This window comes from Mchenga conophoros, linkage group LG23 (assembly GCF_057382185.1).
Source record: "Mchenga conophoros isolate Kocher_MC1m ecotype Shallow Benthic linkage group LG23, M_conophoros_male_GT1.1, whole genome shotgun sequence".
NCBI classification, from domain to species: Eukaryota; Metazoa; Chordata; class Actinopteri; order Cichliformes; family Cichlidae; genus Mchenga; species Mchenga conophoros.
The window spans coordinates 2,279,520-2,292,211 of NC_140547.1; the positions used below are offsets into that span (position 1 = coordinate 2,279,520).

The 12,692-nt window shown below is 43.7% G+C and overlaps 2 protein-coding genes across 4 annotated transcripts in view; both read right to left on the reverse strand.

Annotated features, from left to right (window-relative positions):
- Positions 1-1,624: 1,624 nt before the first annotated feature.
- Positions 1,625-5,425, reverse strand: LOC146546336 (uncharacterized). 2 transcript variants are annotated; one of them, XM_085264864.1, is made up of 2 exons: positions 5,174-5,425; positions 1,625-5,080 (listed from the first exon to the last, which is right to left on the reverse strand). In XM_085264864.1, the coding sequence occupies exon 2, from the start codon at positions 3,836-3,838 to the stop codon at positions 1,625-1,627; it is 2,214 nt and encodes a 737-aa protein (XP_085120990.1). In that variant the 5' UTR covers positions 3,839-5,080; positions 5,174-5,425. The 2 variants fall into 2 exon arrangements, with proteins under 2 accessions (XP_085120990.1, XP_085120988.1); XM_085264862.1 differs by having other exon boundaries at positions 1,625-4,891; positions 5,021-5,425.
- Positions 5,426-6,642: 1,217 nt separating this feature from the next.
- The window catches only part of cep350 (centrosomal protein 350), a 34,489-nt gene continuing 28,439 nt past the window's right edge, over positions 6,643-12,692 (reverse strand). For both annotated transcript variants that reach the window (XM_085264243.1, XM_085264242.1), the window contains 4 exons: positions 12,022-12,546; positions 11,711-11,857; positions 11,313-11,435; positions 6,643-9,924 (listed from right to left, as the gene is read on the reverse strand). In XM_085264243.1, coding sequence (XP_085120369.1) covers positions 9,757-9,924; positions 11,313-11,435; positions 11,711-11,857; positions 12,022-12,546 — 963 coding nt within the window. In that variant the 3' untranslated portion in view covers positions 6,643-9,756. The remainder of the gene's footprint in view (positions 9,925-11,312; positions 11,436-11,710; positions 11,858-12,021; positions 12,547-12,692) is intronic.

Below are 12,692 nucleotides of genomic sequence, written 5' to 3' on the forward strand. Positions count from 1 at the left end.
CCACTCTGGTGGCCTCCAAACAGATGTCAGCCGTGGGGGCAGACAGCAAAATGTCATCCACATATTGTATTAACATACAGTCTGATGGTAGTGGGCAGGTTTGTAAAAGTTCTTTCAAACACTGATTAAACAGTCCTGGGGAGAGGGCAAATCCCTGTGGTAAGCGAGTGTAACGCCATTGTCGGCCTCTAAATGTAAATGAGAAAATGTCACGCAGTGACTCACGAAGTGGGAGGCAGAAAAAGGCATTAGCCAAGTCAATGCAGGTGAACCAGGCATGAGATGGTGGGAGGTTGGTCAAGGCAACATAAGGATTAGGCACAGGCAAAGTAGGAGTGCCAAGTAAGGCATTAATCCTTCTCAAATCATGTGCCATTCTGAACTTCCCCGTGCCTTTTTTCTCAACGGGTAGGATGGGCGTGTTCCACTTAGAGCAGGAGGGCTCCAGGACACCGGCAGTGACCAAACCAGAAATTGTTTCTGCAATCCCAGCCTCAGCCTCCGGTTTGTGTGGGTACTGAGGCTGCCACAAAGGGGTAGCAGATGACAGTTGAAAAGAGACTGGCTCCACATCAACTAAACCTACATCTGTGGGTCCAAGGGACCACAAACAATCTGGAAGAGAGTCGAGTAAAGGCGCAGCATCACAGTGGTCTGTGTGTTCTCTGCCATGTGACCCGCTGACCACTCTATGTTGCAGTGTTGAGGAATTAAAGCAATCATTTAAAATTTGGTATGTGTTGGTAGATGGAGAAAACAAAACCTGTGGGAGTTTTGTAGGTGTCCAGTCAGTGGCCGCAAGGGAACGTTTAACCATTCCACCCAGCTCCTTAGCCTGGTGTCCAGGATGTAAGGCCAGTGACACATGGGGAGCTGCCTCATCAGACATCATGTACCACTGTAATTGATCTGTTGTAAAAGTAACCGCTGCTGCCACTCCCTCCGGTGCCGCAAAAATGCATGACATGTTCAAAGACCAAGCCCGCCCCTCACACTGCTCTTGGAACATGTGCTGGTACCAGGTGGTGTCATGCCTGTCATAAAACAGTGTAACATGAGGTGGGTCAGGGGGAGGGACATAAGGATGCAGGAGTGAGAGCCACGGCCGCCATTGCTGAAAAGCAGTCCAAACTCCTGGTTCAGCAGGTGTTTCAACTTCCAATAATGCCCAGTAGATGTCAGCAGAGTCCGCTAAACAGGAGGAGGGTTGCAGCAGAAACTGACCACCTCCCTCTGGCCCATCAGAACAGGGAAGCACAACACCAGTAGGGAGAGTCACAGTTAGGCCTTGTGAAGAGCAGAGTATTGTGGCTCCTAATTTAATCAACAAGTCTCTTCCCAGTAAATTCACAGGCGCCTGTTTTGAACAAACATAGCTGTGTAACAAAGTCTGATCTCCAACCGTTGTGGGGAGAGGCACGGTGTAAGGCAGAGTTTTAGGTTCCCCAGATATGCCCACCACTGTAGTCACTCTGTCAGTAAGTCTTTCACGAGCAACATCCTTAATGGTGGAGTACGTAGCTCCAGTGTCCACTAAAAAGCTGCTTCTTCTTTTATCTACAGTTACGGACAGCATAGGGTCCGCCGTTGTCCCTTCACTGTCCTGGGCAGTCTGTGGGGTGTCCTATAGCTGGGGACCACCCTCGTAGTACTCCCACCCCATCACAGGCATCTGTGGGGCCGGGGGCACTTCAACTAAAGCACCACGAGGTCCACCTCTGTGGCCAGGATGCTGATAGGGCCCACCACGGGCTCCCCTGCCTCTTCCAGCAGCCGGGTTCAAAGGGCACGCTTTAGCCCAGTGTCCAGGTTGTCCACACCGGAAACAAACATACATCTGGCCTCCCCTACCACCTCCCATCTGACCTCTTCCCCTGAAACCACCTCTGTTTCCTCCAAATGGGGAACCTCTCTGCCCATAAGGGGCCGGGGAGTGATAAGCACCATACTGGGGGGGCTGTGGATCAGCTGGCCACGGGTTCGGATACAAATCAGGGGCAACTGGACCAGGAGGGGGAGCCGCAGCGGCCACAAGCTGCTTTTTAGGCTTGTCACCTTTTCCACCCAGGTCGTTTTTCGCTTTCTGCAGCTGAACCTTCAACAGTTGTAACTGTAAATCTTCGACGCTCTCCGCTTTATCATCAGACTTAATCTGCACTTTGTTAAGATTAAAAATCAAATGTTTCTTCCAGATTGCAAAGTCACAGTCCTGCAAATCAGGATTATCCTCCATTTTCTGGCTTACTGACTCCGGAATGCCCCTCAGCACCGCCCTTCTAAACCACATGCTCTGTGAACAAGTCCTACTGGGGTGATGACCTGTATGGTTCACCCAGTCTTCAACAGCCTGATTTAGATAATGGGTGGGATTTTGCTTTTCCTCCCATTTAAATTTCTGTAAGGTGCCTTGATTTTTGGGTGGGAATTGTTTGCGCAGGGCCGGTCCAATAAATCTCAAGGCCTGCATCAGTGGCACCTCGTTCTCATGCGTGGTAGTACCCGCATTTTGTTCCAGATCCGCTGCCTGAGATCGGGATGTGCACCTAGTTATAATAGCTCTAAAATCTCCCAATGCGAGGTCCTGTCCAGCTGTGTATTTATCCAAACCAGCTAACCAGGCATTCCCTCCCTCCATTATGTCAGGGAGTTTGTCCACTAGGGCCTGGACATCTCCGAATGAATAAGGTTGATACACTGGTCTACGTTGCGCTTTAGTCTGGACCAGGGGAAACATGCCTGGAGGCTGAGGCACAGGGCCCTTAGATCTAGTCTGATATCCTAAACTGTGAGGGGTAGAGGGGGGTGTATTGTTAAGGTCACTGAGTTCATCATCAGTATCCTCAGTTTTTCCCCCGCCTGGTGGGGTAGCAGTGTCAGCAAAAGCGTGGGCTAAACTCATCTGTGTTTCCGGATCCTGACGGCCCACCAAAGACATGTTAACTGTGACATTTGGTGAAGTGCCAGGCTCAGTTTTTGCAGTAGCGGTCAGATCTCCCTTAACAGCGACAGGAGTGCTGGCAAAGGGGTTGGACCGGGACAGAGGGGCTGACGCAACGCGATTATTCACCTGGACCACTGACCTATGTTCATTTAAGCAGCTGCGTAATGCTGCTTCTAGATCAGTTAATTGTTGTTCAGTGGGTTCCTGTCTGTTCATTCGAACCGCAAATGGTGCGCTCGCAAAGGGGTCAGTTAGGCCCTCAGATCCGGTTCCACAACAATCGGACATGTAAGAGGAGGCTCTACTACTAGCTGAGGGTGTCGCCGACAGAGAGGAGCTTCCTGGGCAAAAATGCTTGGTATCTATGGGAGTTGGAGCTACGGGCGGTTCTTCTCCAATAGTCATTATTCCACCAGAGATATTAAGTACCGGATATATGCCTGCCGAGGGAGGAGTCTGGACTGAGGCAGAATAGGGAGGTGGCTGAGACCTATTCTTCTTCATGTGTGGTTTTGCAGTTTCCCATAAACACACCCAGTGATTAAATTTAGCTTTGCGGCCTGCGTGCTTATCTGCCTCCTTTCTGTGTCTCACCCCGCTTATCACACCTGCACCTGCTGCTGCTGAGTTGGCTTCTTCCTCTTTCTCTTTTGCCTGCATAGCCTTATTCTGCCAAATTATTCCCCAATTACCACTACTCCCCTCATTCTTTCCCTTTTCTTTCATTAACCTTTCAGCTGTTTTCCTCAATGACTCTTTCTGCTTTTTTGCTTCTTTAGGCTGGTGTGTGGAGTTGATGACTGTCTCAACACATGTTAATTGTTCTCCCAATGTGCTAAGAATAACACCGGGACCCCAACCATCATCATTAGTTTGTCGATCTAATTCTCCATCCATTTTACTGTCAATGGAGGAGTGTTCTTTTATTGATTTTAAAGGAGAATTTGGGCCAGCTGGGTTTCTGCCTCTGTTAGGCACTAATCAGCTGGGGCGCTGCTTTAAAGGTGAGTCAGCACTGAAATATCCCTTCAGGTGTTACCAAGCTTCTACCAAACCGGAGTCTGGCGGGTAACCTTGCCTAGAGCTTCCTGATAGGGGTGCTAGTTGGTTGTCACCTTGTTCACACGTCTCATTCACACTTCATACATTACCTGCAGTCACTCATTACCCTCCTTATGTATGTAATAAATGTGTAAAAAAATTCTATGTGTGGTGTATTATTTTAACCAAAAGAGGAACCTAGTTCCTTTAATTGTGTAATCTGTGAACACGGAGAACCAAACTGTCCTGCCCAGTGTTCCACAGCAAGCATTCAGCGTGTATTTATGTGTGTCCAATAACAAACAGAACATCAAAACATTTAAAACACTAAAATCATCGGGGTTTTAAGAAGAGATCCGTTTTCTCCTATTGATCAAAGGGACCCCTCCTTTTGGACTCCAACCAGTACTTCTCTTTTTTAAGTTTTAGAGGATCTTTTCTAATAAAGTCCTCTGGGCCTTCCTAACCCTTCTGTAGTTTAGAGAATATTACTAAAAAATATTCTCAAGGCCTTTAACCTTTTAATTTGTTTAGAAAGGCGTTACTAATAAACCCTTTCAAGGTCCCAGACCTGCTGAGGAATTTATCCGACACCGGAGAGCGACCCGTCGGCCGCAACCGTGGTCAGACCTCAGTTCACTCTTATCTTTATTCACTTATTCACTTATTTCTTATTCACTTATCTCTTATTCACTTGTCTGATTCTCAGCAAGCCTTAAGTAAGCCAGACAATTTTGGTTATGAATTACTAGGAGTTTGGACACTAAGTATTTTTATAATGTTCAATATAGCAGAAATAAAAGGTCTGCTTACCTTGTTTTTGTGTGCACACAGCTTTTGTCCAAACTCCGTTCACTCAGACCACGGCTGATGTCCTCCCCCCCGTTCCAGTTTGGCCTGGAGCGGATCCTGTTCCGTGACGCCAATTGAAGGATATAAAAAAAACAACAGCAGCAATAGAATAATATTAAACACAAAGTGAACCGTCTTCCTTCATGAAATAGGTTCTTTTAGATGTTAAGGAGGAATTGACTTAACCAGGCTGGCGGAGAATGAAGACAACCGGACACCTGCAGCAGATGGGGAATCAGTGAACTTCTATTGAGGCAGAGACAATTTCTCAACAACAGCTCACATCAAGAGATTCCTGATATTTGCTGTGAGGATGGGTATATATTCTCTAAAACTTACAGGAGGGGGTTGTGAGGAAAGTGCTGCATTAGCAGAAAAACAACTCCATAAAAGGAAAGCGGCCTTGGGTGTTCTTCGCTTGCAGATATCTTTTCGCCTGCAGGATGAGGCGATCGCTTCTTATCGCTCTCAAGGCCAAAGTCGTGAGCACACATTTTATTACACAGTTGCACAGTAACTTTAAAGCTGAACAATATTTAAAGCTGAATAATGTGTGATCAGATTATATTTTCTTCACAGGTGTCCTTTAACAGAACAGCCACAGAGACACAATATTCAGTTTATTTCCAGCTTTTTATCTATAACGCAAACACACTAGACTAATGAAGAAAGATCCCTAACAATAAAAAAAAAACACTCTTTGAGGAAGCATTGGCAACGGTGGGAAGGAAAAACTCCCTTTTAACAGGAAGAAATCTCCGGCAGAACCACGCTCAGGGAGGGGCCGCCTTCATAGACTCACAAAGACTACAAAGTTATGAAATCAACAATGAATGGGAGCAGAAACAGAAGTAAACCTGTGCAAAACTCACCCACAACAAAAAACAGACTTCCATGTAGGGGGAGCTGGAGACAATTTACAGGTGTGTGCAAAACAATTCATTACTTGGAGAAATGAAAGTGAAGACCATTTCACAGAATAAGCTGCATTTGACTGTTCAGGTATGACTATATTAGAAACTTACTTTGACACAGAAGGAAACACAACTAAGAATCAAACTATGTTAAAAAAGGAGACCTTGTTGTATGCTTGTTTTGACCAGACTTGTATCCTACATGGTGAAAAGAGCCTTTAAAAGTTACCCAGGACACACTTTGTGAGTTGTTTTCAGTGAAAACAGATAAAACATGGATGGTATCCGTGTTTAGGTTTCAGGTGACTCTAATTTAGGGGGGAAAGTGCAGTTTTATTGAAACTGTGATAAATCCAATAAAACTGATACCCAGCAATTGGGGAAAAAAAACAAACTCTGGTGCTGGTGTCACTTGGGTTGATATAAAGTTGATTCGTTTGCAGTTTTTAGACGAAGCCTAAATGTGTTTTTCAGCCCTGCTCATTATGCTGGAAAAGCAAAGGCCACGATCTTCAACACAGCCCTGCGTGTTTTGGAGGCCTGTAACTTTAGGGATGGGACTTCAGTGAATATGGTAAAGTTATTAAAAACACAATCTTCATTTTCCCAAACTTGGTTGGTTTTATGTTGAATGAGTCTTTTTTTCTTTTAAATGAAAACGATTCACTGATGCAGTGAGATGGATCTCCAGCTCTTCTGCTAATTTGCAGATAGCTTTGCAACAATAGCCTCACGACTGCGCCCTAAAACAATGTGACAAACAAACATCAACACCTCTGTTTGGTCGCACAGTCGAACATTACAGAGAGATTTGTTATCCTGCCGTCAGCACTGTAACATGTGGGAGCTACTTCTGCACACCCTAAATTAAAATTGAAAACATTTCACATCACATTCCTTTAGAAACAATGAAAGCTTTATTTACAGTTTCAAATTTCATTTAGTAAACAAATATATACTATGTACATATTTGCAAAGTAAACAGTGTTTTTTTTTTCCTTTTTATACAACAATCGTTAAAGTTACCGTAAGTGTGGGTCAGATTGGACAAACAGTATATTTACACCCATAAAAGATTTGTACTAATTTTCAAGTGCACTTGCAGCACACTCACAGCACATTATTATAAATATTCAGGGAAATCTAATTCGACTTGTTAATATGATACTCAAACATCTTGTGCCTACTTTTTACAGAGATCAAACGGCAGGTGCTGCGTCTCCTGTGAAGACCTCGGACCAGACGATAGGAACACACCGCTACACCAAACAGCTTCAAGCTACTTGAAGGCTGAGTTAATCTACAGACTACAGCTGAGGTCTTAAGCTGTTTGGTCCAGACACACAAAACAATAAGTACAACCAAGTACTGCATAGTTACAGAGGGGAACTTAGCTTCCACCAACATACAATCAATTGAAGAGGACAAAGACGGAGGAGTCGCAATAAAGCCTTGCAGAAAACGTTTCTAAGATACTAATCATGTCACCAGACTTTAATGTCATATAGCATGGAGACTGGTATGAAACGTTTTTGGTCTTTTCCTACATTATGTACAGTTTGAACATACACCTCAACACGTATTCAAACAGCATCAGGAAGGGGAAAAGAAAAAGACTCAGTTTAAGGTCACTTTAGCTCCAAGCAGTCAGTGAGAATTAACAAGCTCTCTCATACATGCCACAATGAGTTTCTACAGTTTGTTGGATCAAAGCCACACTGACAGTGGCACAAAAAAAAGCCCTTAGATACAGTCCTACGTGCTGAACCACATCAGCTCAGTGACTCACACTGTGCAGCCTGTCAGCTTGAGCCACTTGTTCCTGATACAGTACATCAATAACATGACTCAACAGTGTCTATATGCACAGACACATGGGCTGGCCTGATAAGAAGCAGGTTAGATGCAAACATTTCCTCGGGCTGAGGCACAGAAGCAAGAGGAGATTTAAAAAACTGTCCAAAAAAAAAACTACACAGAAATATCTATAAGGCAGAAACTGAAGCGCTGGTTAACTGGTCAGAAGAAGAGCAGCCTTTGTAGGATCCTTTATAAAACGGTAGTATACAGCAGTTTAAGGGAGACATTCGAAGAAAATAGGTCCAAATGATGCAGAGACATCAGGAAAGTCAGTTTGAAACAAACAACTCAACTTGAAAAAGGCACTTGAACTGAATATGGAGTTCGACCACTTCTGGCTACTTTGTGATGCCTCGTTCGAACTGGTCGATGACTCGCAGCGGCCGTGGTTTTACATGACAGGGTGTTTATTTTAGGGCAAATGTTATGCAAACAAACCTTTCAGAGAGTAAATAATAAAGAAACGAGAACCACGGGTGTTTTCTCAGATAAGACGAAGTAAATGGACCGTAGGACAGCTGAGGCTCAAATCCAGCATTTCGGTACTGTCCCGTAATGTAAGTGTAAAAACATCAGCCTACTGCAGTTGTTTCTCTTCTGTTTTCGTGCTACACACTAAAGTGTCGGTTGCGTTCACACCTACCACATAGAGAAACCAGTTGATAAGGTTTCTCTGTGTGGTCAACACTGTGCTACAATGTGAACATGCTTCCTAAAGTTAGCATACAGCACAGAAGAGGAACGCACTGTTGACCGACTGGACAGCTGTGGCCACAATAAAAAGTCACACAGTTTAGACAAACAGTTTCAATCGATTATTAAGAGAACGACTTTAAATATTTAAAACACATTTCTCCATCTTCTCTGCCTGGATTCTCCTCCCTAATGTATTGCCATATTCACATTTTTTATTTGTGCTTTTACAACAATGTTAGACTTTCTTTACACAAAGTTTAAAGGAGCTCTTCTCTGTATGTTTACTTACAAGATCATTTACAATTCTGAATGTTCTTTGTGCCTCTAATTAAACATTTTCACGCAATAAATAACTAAGGAAGCAAACATGTTTCATAGACTCTTTGAACTCAGCGGTCCAACACAGCAAAGTCTGTCCAGATCTGATCAGAGACCAAGTGTTGCAACTCTAGATTTGTAATACAGCACTGACTATTTAAAGCCCCAACTCTCTGCTTTAAAGGCGTTTGATGGTCTTTAAACTGTAATGGCTGAAATACTTTTTCACAGACAGAACGTGGAGCAAGCCTTTAGTAAACCTGCAGTCAAAGCAAACCATGAGCTTTGTGAGCCAAAGAGTTGAATTTTATCATTACTGGTAGGCAAATCACTTGACCCAATGCCAACTAAGGAGGTGCTGTATTTGCCAAAGACCAGAAAGTGATCTAAAAGTCCCCGTAAACAAGCAAGAGCTACAGCGGTTAAGGCAAACTTACAGAACCCTGCAAAGAGGACTGTGAATAAAACGAGCTGCAATTACCCCCCCAGATCACTGGGTCTGGATGTGAAACCTACAAATTAAAGCTTAGAGTTGGTACTTTAACCTGTTTAGTTTCAATGTGCTGCATTACAAAGCCAAGGCTATAATGTATCACTGTCAAACCAGACTGCACGTTATATTGCTCATTTGTTGTTCTACTACAATTTTTGAATCCACATATATACACATTTACCTAAAGATTTACAATTCAAAAGAATTATCTACTACTGTTCTGAGTGGATGTTATTCCAAAGTCCACGACAAAACGATCACTTAGCAGCATTCATGGACCTTCGCATGCTTGCAAATGGCACAGTCCATCTCATCATCATCAACAGTCTGCAAAACGGCCGGTCCAGGCGAGAGCTCAGACTCGTGTTAAGGTTTTAGAGGGCGGGATTGCTCAAGAGGCGTTTTGAGCGCGACCGTTGTCGCTATTACAGTCAGCTGATGCGATTCAGCGAATGAATGTTGGAGAACTAAGGACAATTTGTTTAGCTGCGAGGTAATACTGAGACTGAAGGCATCAGAGGGTTGCTGTTGGCACATCAGCTGGTGGAAGCCCGAGCAGCGACAGTTGGCTGGAGTTCACCGTGGTGGGGAAAGAACAGGATTGAGCTAGAAGTTGTAGTTTAAACTCAAGCAGAACGCCATCAGGAGAGCGTGTCTCTGTTGGCTCTCTTGTCAGAAATGAGTGTGAGCACATTCACTGTGTCCTTCAGTAAAGAATCGAAGATGCTGTCTGCTAGCTGCATTTTGACAAACAGCTCGTCCTCGTCATAGTTGACCCACTGGGCCTCCTCCTCGTGGAGTTCCTGAACCTGAGAGAGAGAAAAACTGGTTTTACTACAGAAGCACAGTGACTGACAGCTGTCCCTATGACAAAGAATATATAGTAACGCAGTAATCTTACTACTATGTAAAGTAGTCTGAGGTGACAAACACCGTGGTTGGCACCACACAAATAACATCAGAGACATTTCAGGGAGCGAAGATAAAAAGTTAATGTTCTGTGTTTATGTAAACCAGCATTTGGTTTGTCTGTTATCCTGGCTAAACATTAAAACATAGCATGATAAAGAGCTGAAAGACTTTACAATAATTTCTTTGCTTTCTTGGCACAAAAGGGGAATAAATAAATTAAAAACAAATAAAACAACTGTTTGTTTTAAATATCTGCCCAAAACCTTCGTCCGAGCACATCTATCCATCTGGACCTTTCCTCTCAGGAGTCATTTCCATGGAGCCAAAAGGTTCCACTGTTTGTGTTTCCACTTTGGTGAAGGCTCATAAAGATTATCAAGTCAGCCTGCTGACACAGCTGTTGCACAGGACCGTGGAAAGCAAACTCTCGTTCATGTTCTCTCCTTATAAAAACTTAGCAATCAGTCTTACTACTTCCCCCCCAATCTCTTCAAACACACGTCTGTGTGACGGCCGGTAAAGAAACAAACACAAAGCAGCAACAGTGGACTCGCTGCTTATAACCTGCCCTGTGGTAACAAGCTGCACCTCCTCACAGAGAACTGGACCATAGCTACTGTAAAACAATCAGAGTCACAGTGTCTTTATTAACACCATTGTTTGGCTCAACCACTAAAGCAAAAAATCCTCATCAATCCATTTTCACATCTTAGCATCTCTTTTCTATTTATTCTATCTGGTTTCACATAGTTTCCTCTGAGAGGATAACCACATTTGTGTATGTTCCCACCAGGTTAATCCCCTCTTTTGATTGCAAAATGAAAATGAAGACCCCTAAAAGTAGAACTTTCTCACATTTTCATTTTGCAGTTGTAAATGAGGGAATTAACCTGGTGGGAAAATGGTTTAGGCTTTCCAAAAACCATCTGACAGTTCCTGTTGTGGAAAATGGCCTGTGTGGAGCACTTCTCCTGCTTAAAATTGCTCCTCTTCTCTAAAGACATTAAATGAACCTGCACCACCTGAAATAAACCATCGCAGTATGAAGCTTTTCAGGCAGATTATGTTCAACTTCCTGTAATTTTAATAAATCATTAAAGACTCTAATCTGCAATGCATGTTTTTCTAACTCTAAGTAATCCTATTACCTCTTTAAAGCTGTTGCTGTTATTTAGTGGAAATAAAATCATTTCTCATGTGTTTACTTCTAAAAATGAAAAAGGCAACATTTACAAGATGCTCCGTTTGGGCCACAGAGAAATGCAAATGGCATTCGGGGGCCTACCAGTATGTGATCGACTCTGTCTCGCTTCTTTCTTCCAAACTTGAGCATCTTCTGCCAGTCGTTCTTCTGGTTCTGGTCTTTTGTCAGACCATAAAGCTTCAGTACTTCTTCTGTGATGAACTCCTGAGAAACAGCATAAGGGGGACAAAAAACATGTTAGTCGCGATGCTGGATTTGAGTGACTGTAAAATCCTTATTAAGAATTTCTAATTTGGTGGTCAAAGGCCACTAAAAGTAATGCTCATGAAAAGGATTATAGAACATAAGTCAACTATGAAACAATTTCACAAAAATGTAATTATTTTATAGTCAAAAATATCAACAGTCAACATCACTACAGCATCATTATTGTCACTGTTCAACAGTTTCTCTCAGTGTTGCTGCCATCGTTCTTTTACCTGGATCTTCTTGATGTCTCCCGGTGTCCTGACTTTGTGAAATGAAGAGGACTTCACTCGACGCGGTTTGACCCACTGAGGCTGATTAGTATTGGGGTCTTCAGCATAGATCTCCTGAAGGATCTCCCACGTTAAGTCATACACAGCCTGAGAAAAGAGCACAGGTAAAAATATGAAGTACTGTATGAAATTTACATAAATAAAGCTTCTCAAGTAGAATAACCTCAATTTAGGTGGTTTAGCCCAAAGCCAGCTTTGGAGCTTTAAAAACATGACTGACATTTTCATGGGTCCACACGTCTTATTTATACCTTTCTGTAGCTGCGAATGGACAGCGACTCCTGGTTCTGGGTGCTGTCCTCTTTGCCAAGGTATTCTAGTGAAGGTTGTGGACTTAGCAGCTGCCCATGAGTGAGCGTTCCCTTGTTCCCGAGGTCAAAGCTGTCCCAGAGCTCCCGTGTGGCAGCATGGACCATCTTCTCCACCTCTACAGCTGAGTGGGGTACCACCATGGCAGGCTGCTCAGGTAGTTTAGGAGGCAAGGGGAGAGGCAGCTCCGGTCTAGGTGGCGTCTTTACCTGGGGTTCTCCACCTGATGACGGACCCATTTCCCCCATAGCTGGGCCAGCTGATGAGCTAGATCTCCCAAATCCCGCTCCCAGTCGTGCCTCTTCCTCTTTGAGTTTCTGCTGTTTCCTGCGGGAGCTAAGGCCAAAGTCTTCATCAAACCAGTCCTGATCATCACCGAGGTCATCGAGCAGTTCACGGCTCAGTTCCAGCTCTGCTAGACGCTTGGCGAGCTCTTCTTGACCAATGGCTCCTAACACTGGACTCTCCTGTGTTGAAAAAGTAAAAATAAAAAAGGACAACATCAACATCAAGCTTACATTCAATTCTAGATTTGCATAAATATTAACATCTGATTGCAACATCACACCACGAGGCCTACAATAAGTTTCGGTTTTGCATTTTAGTGTCAATT

Coding starts and splice junctions, on each gene's coding strand:
- LOC146546336 (XM_085264864.1), bottom strand. CDS start 3,838: ATGGATGGAGAATTAGATCGACAAACTAATGATGATGGTTGGGGTCCC.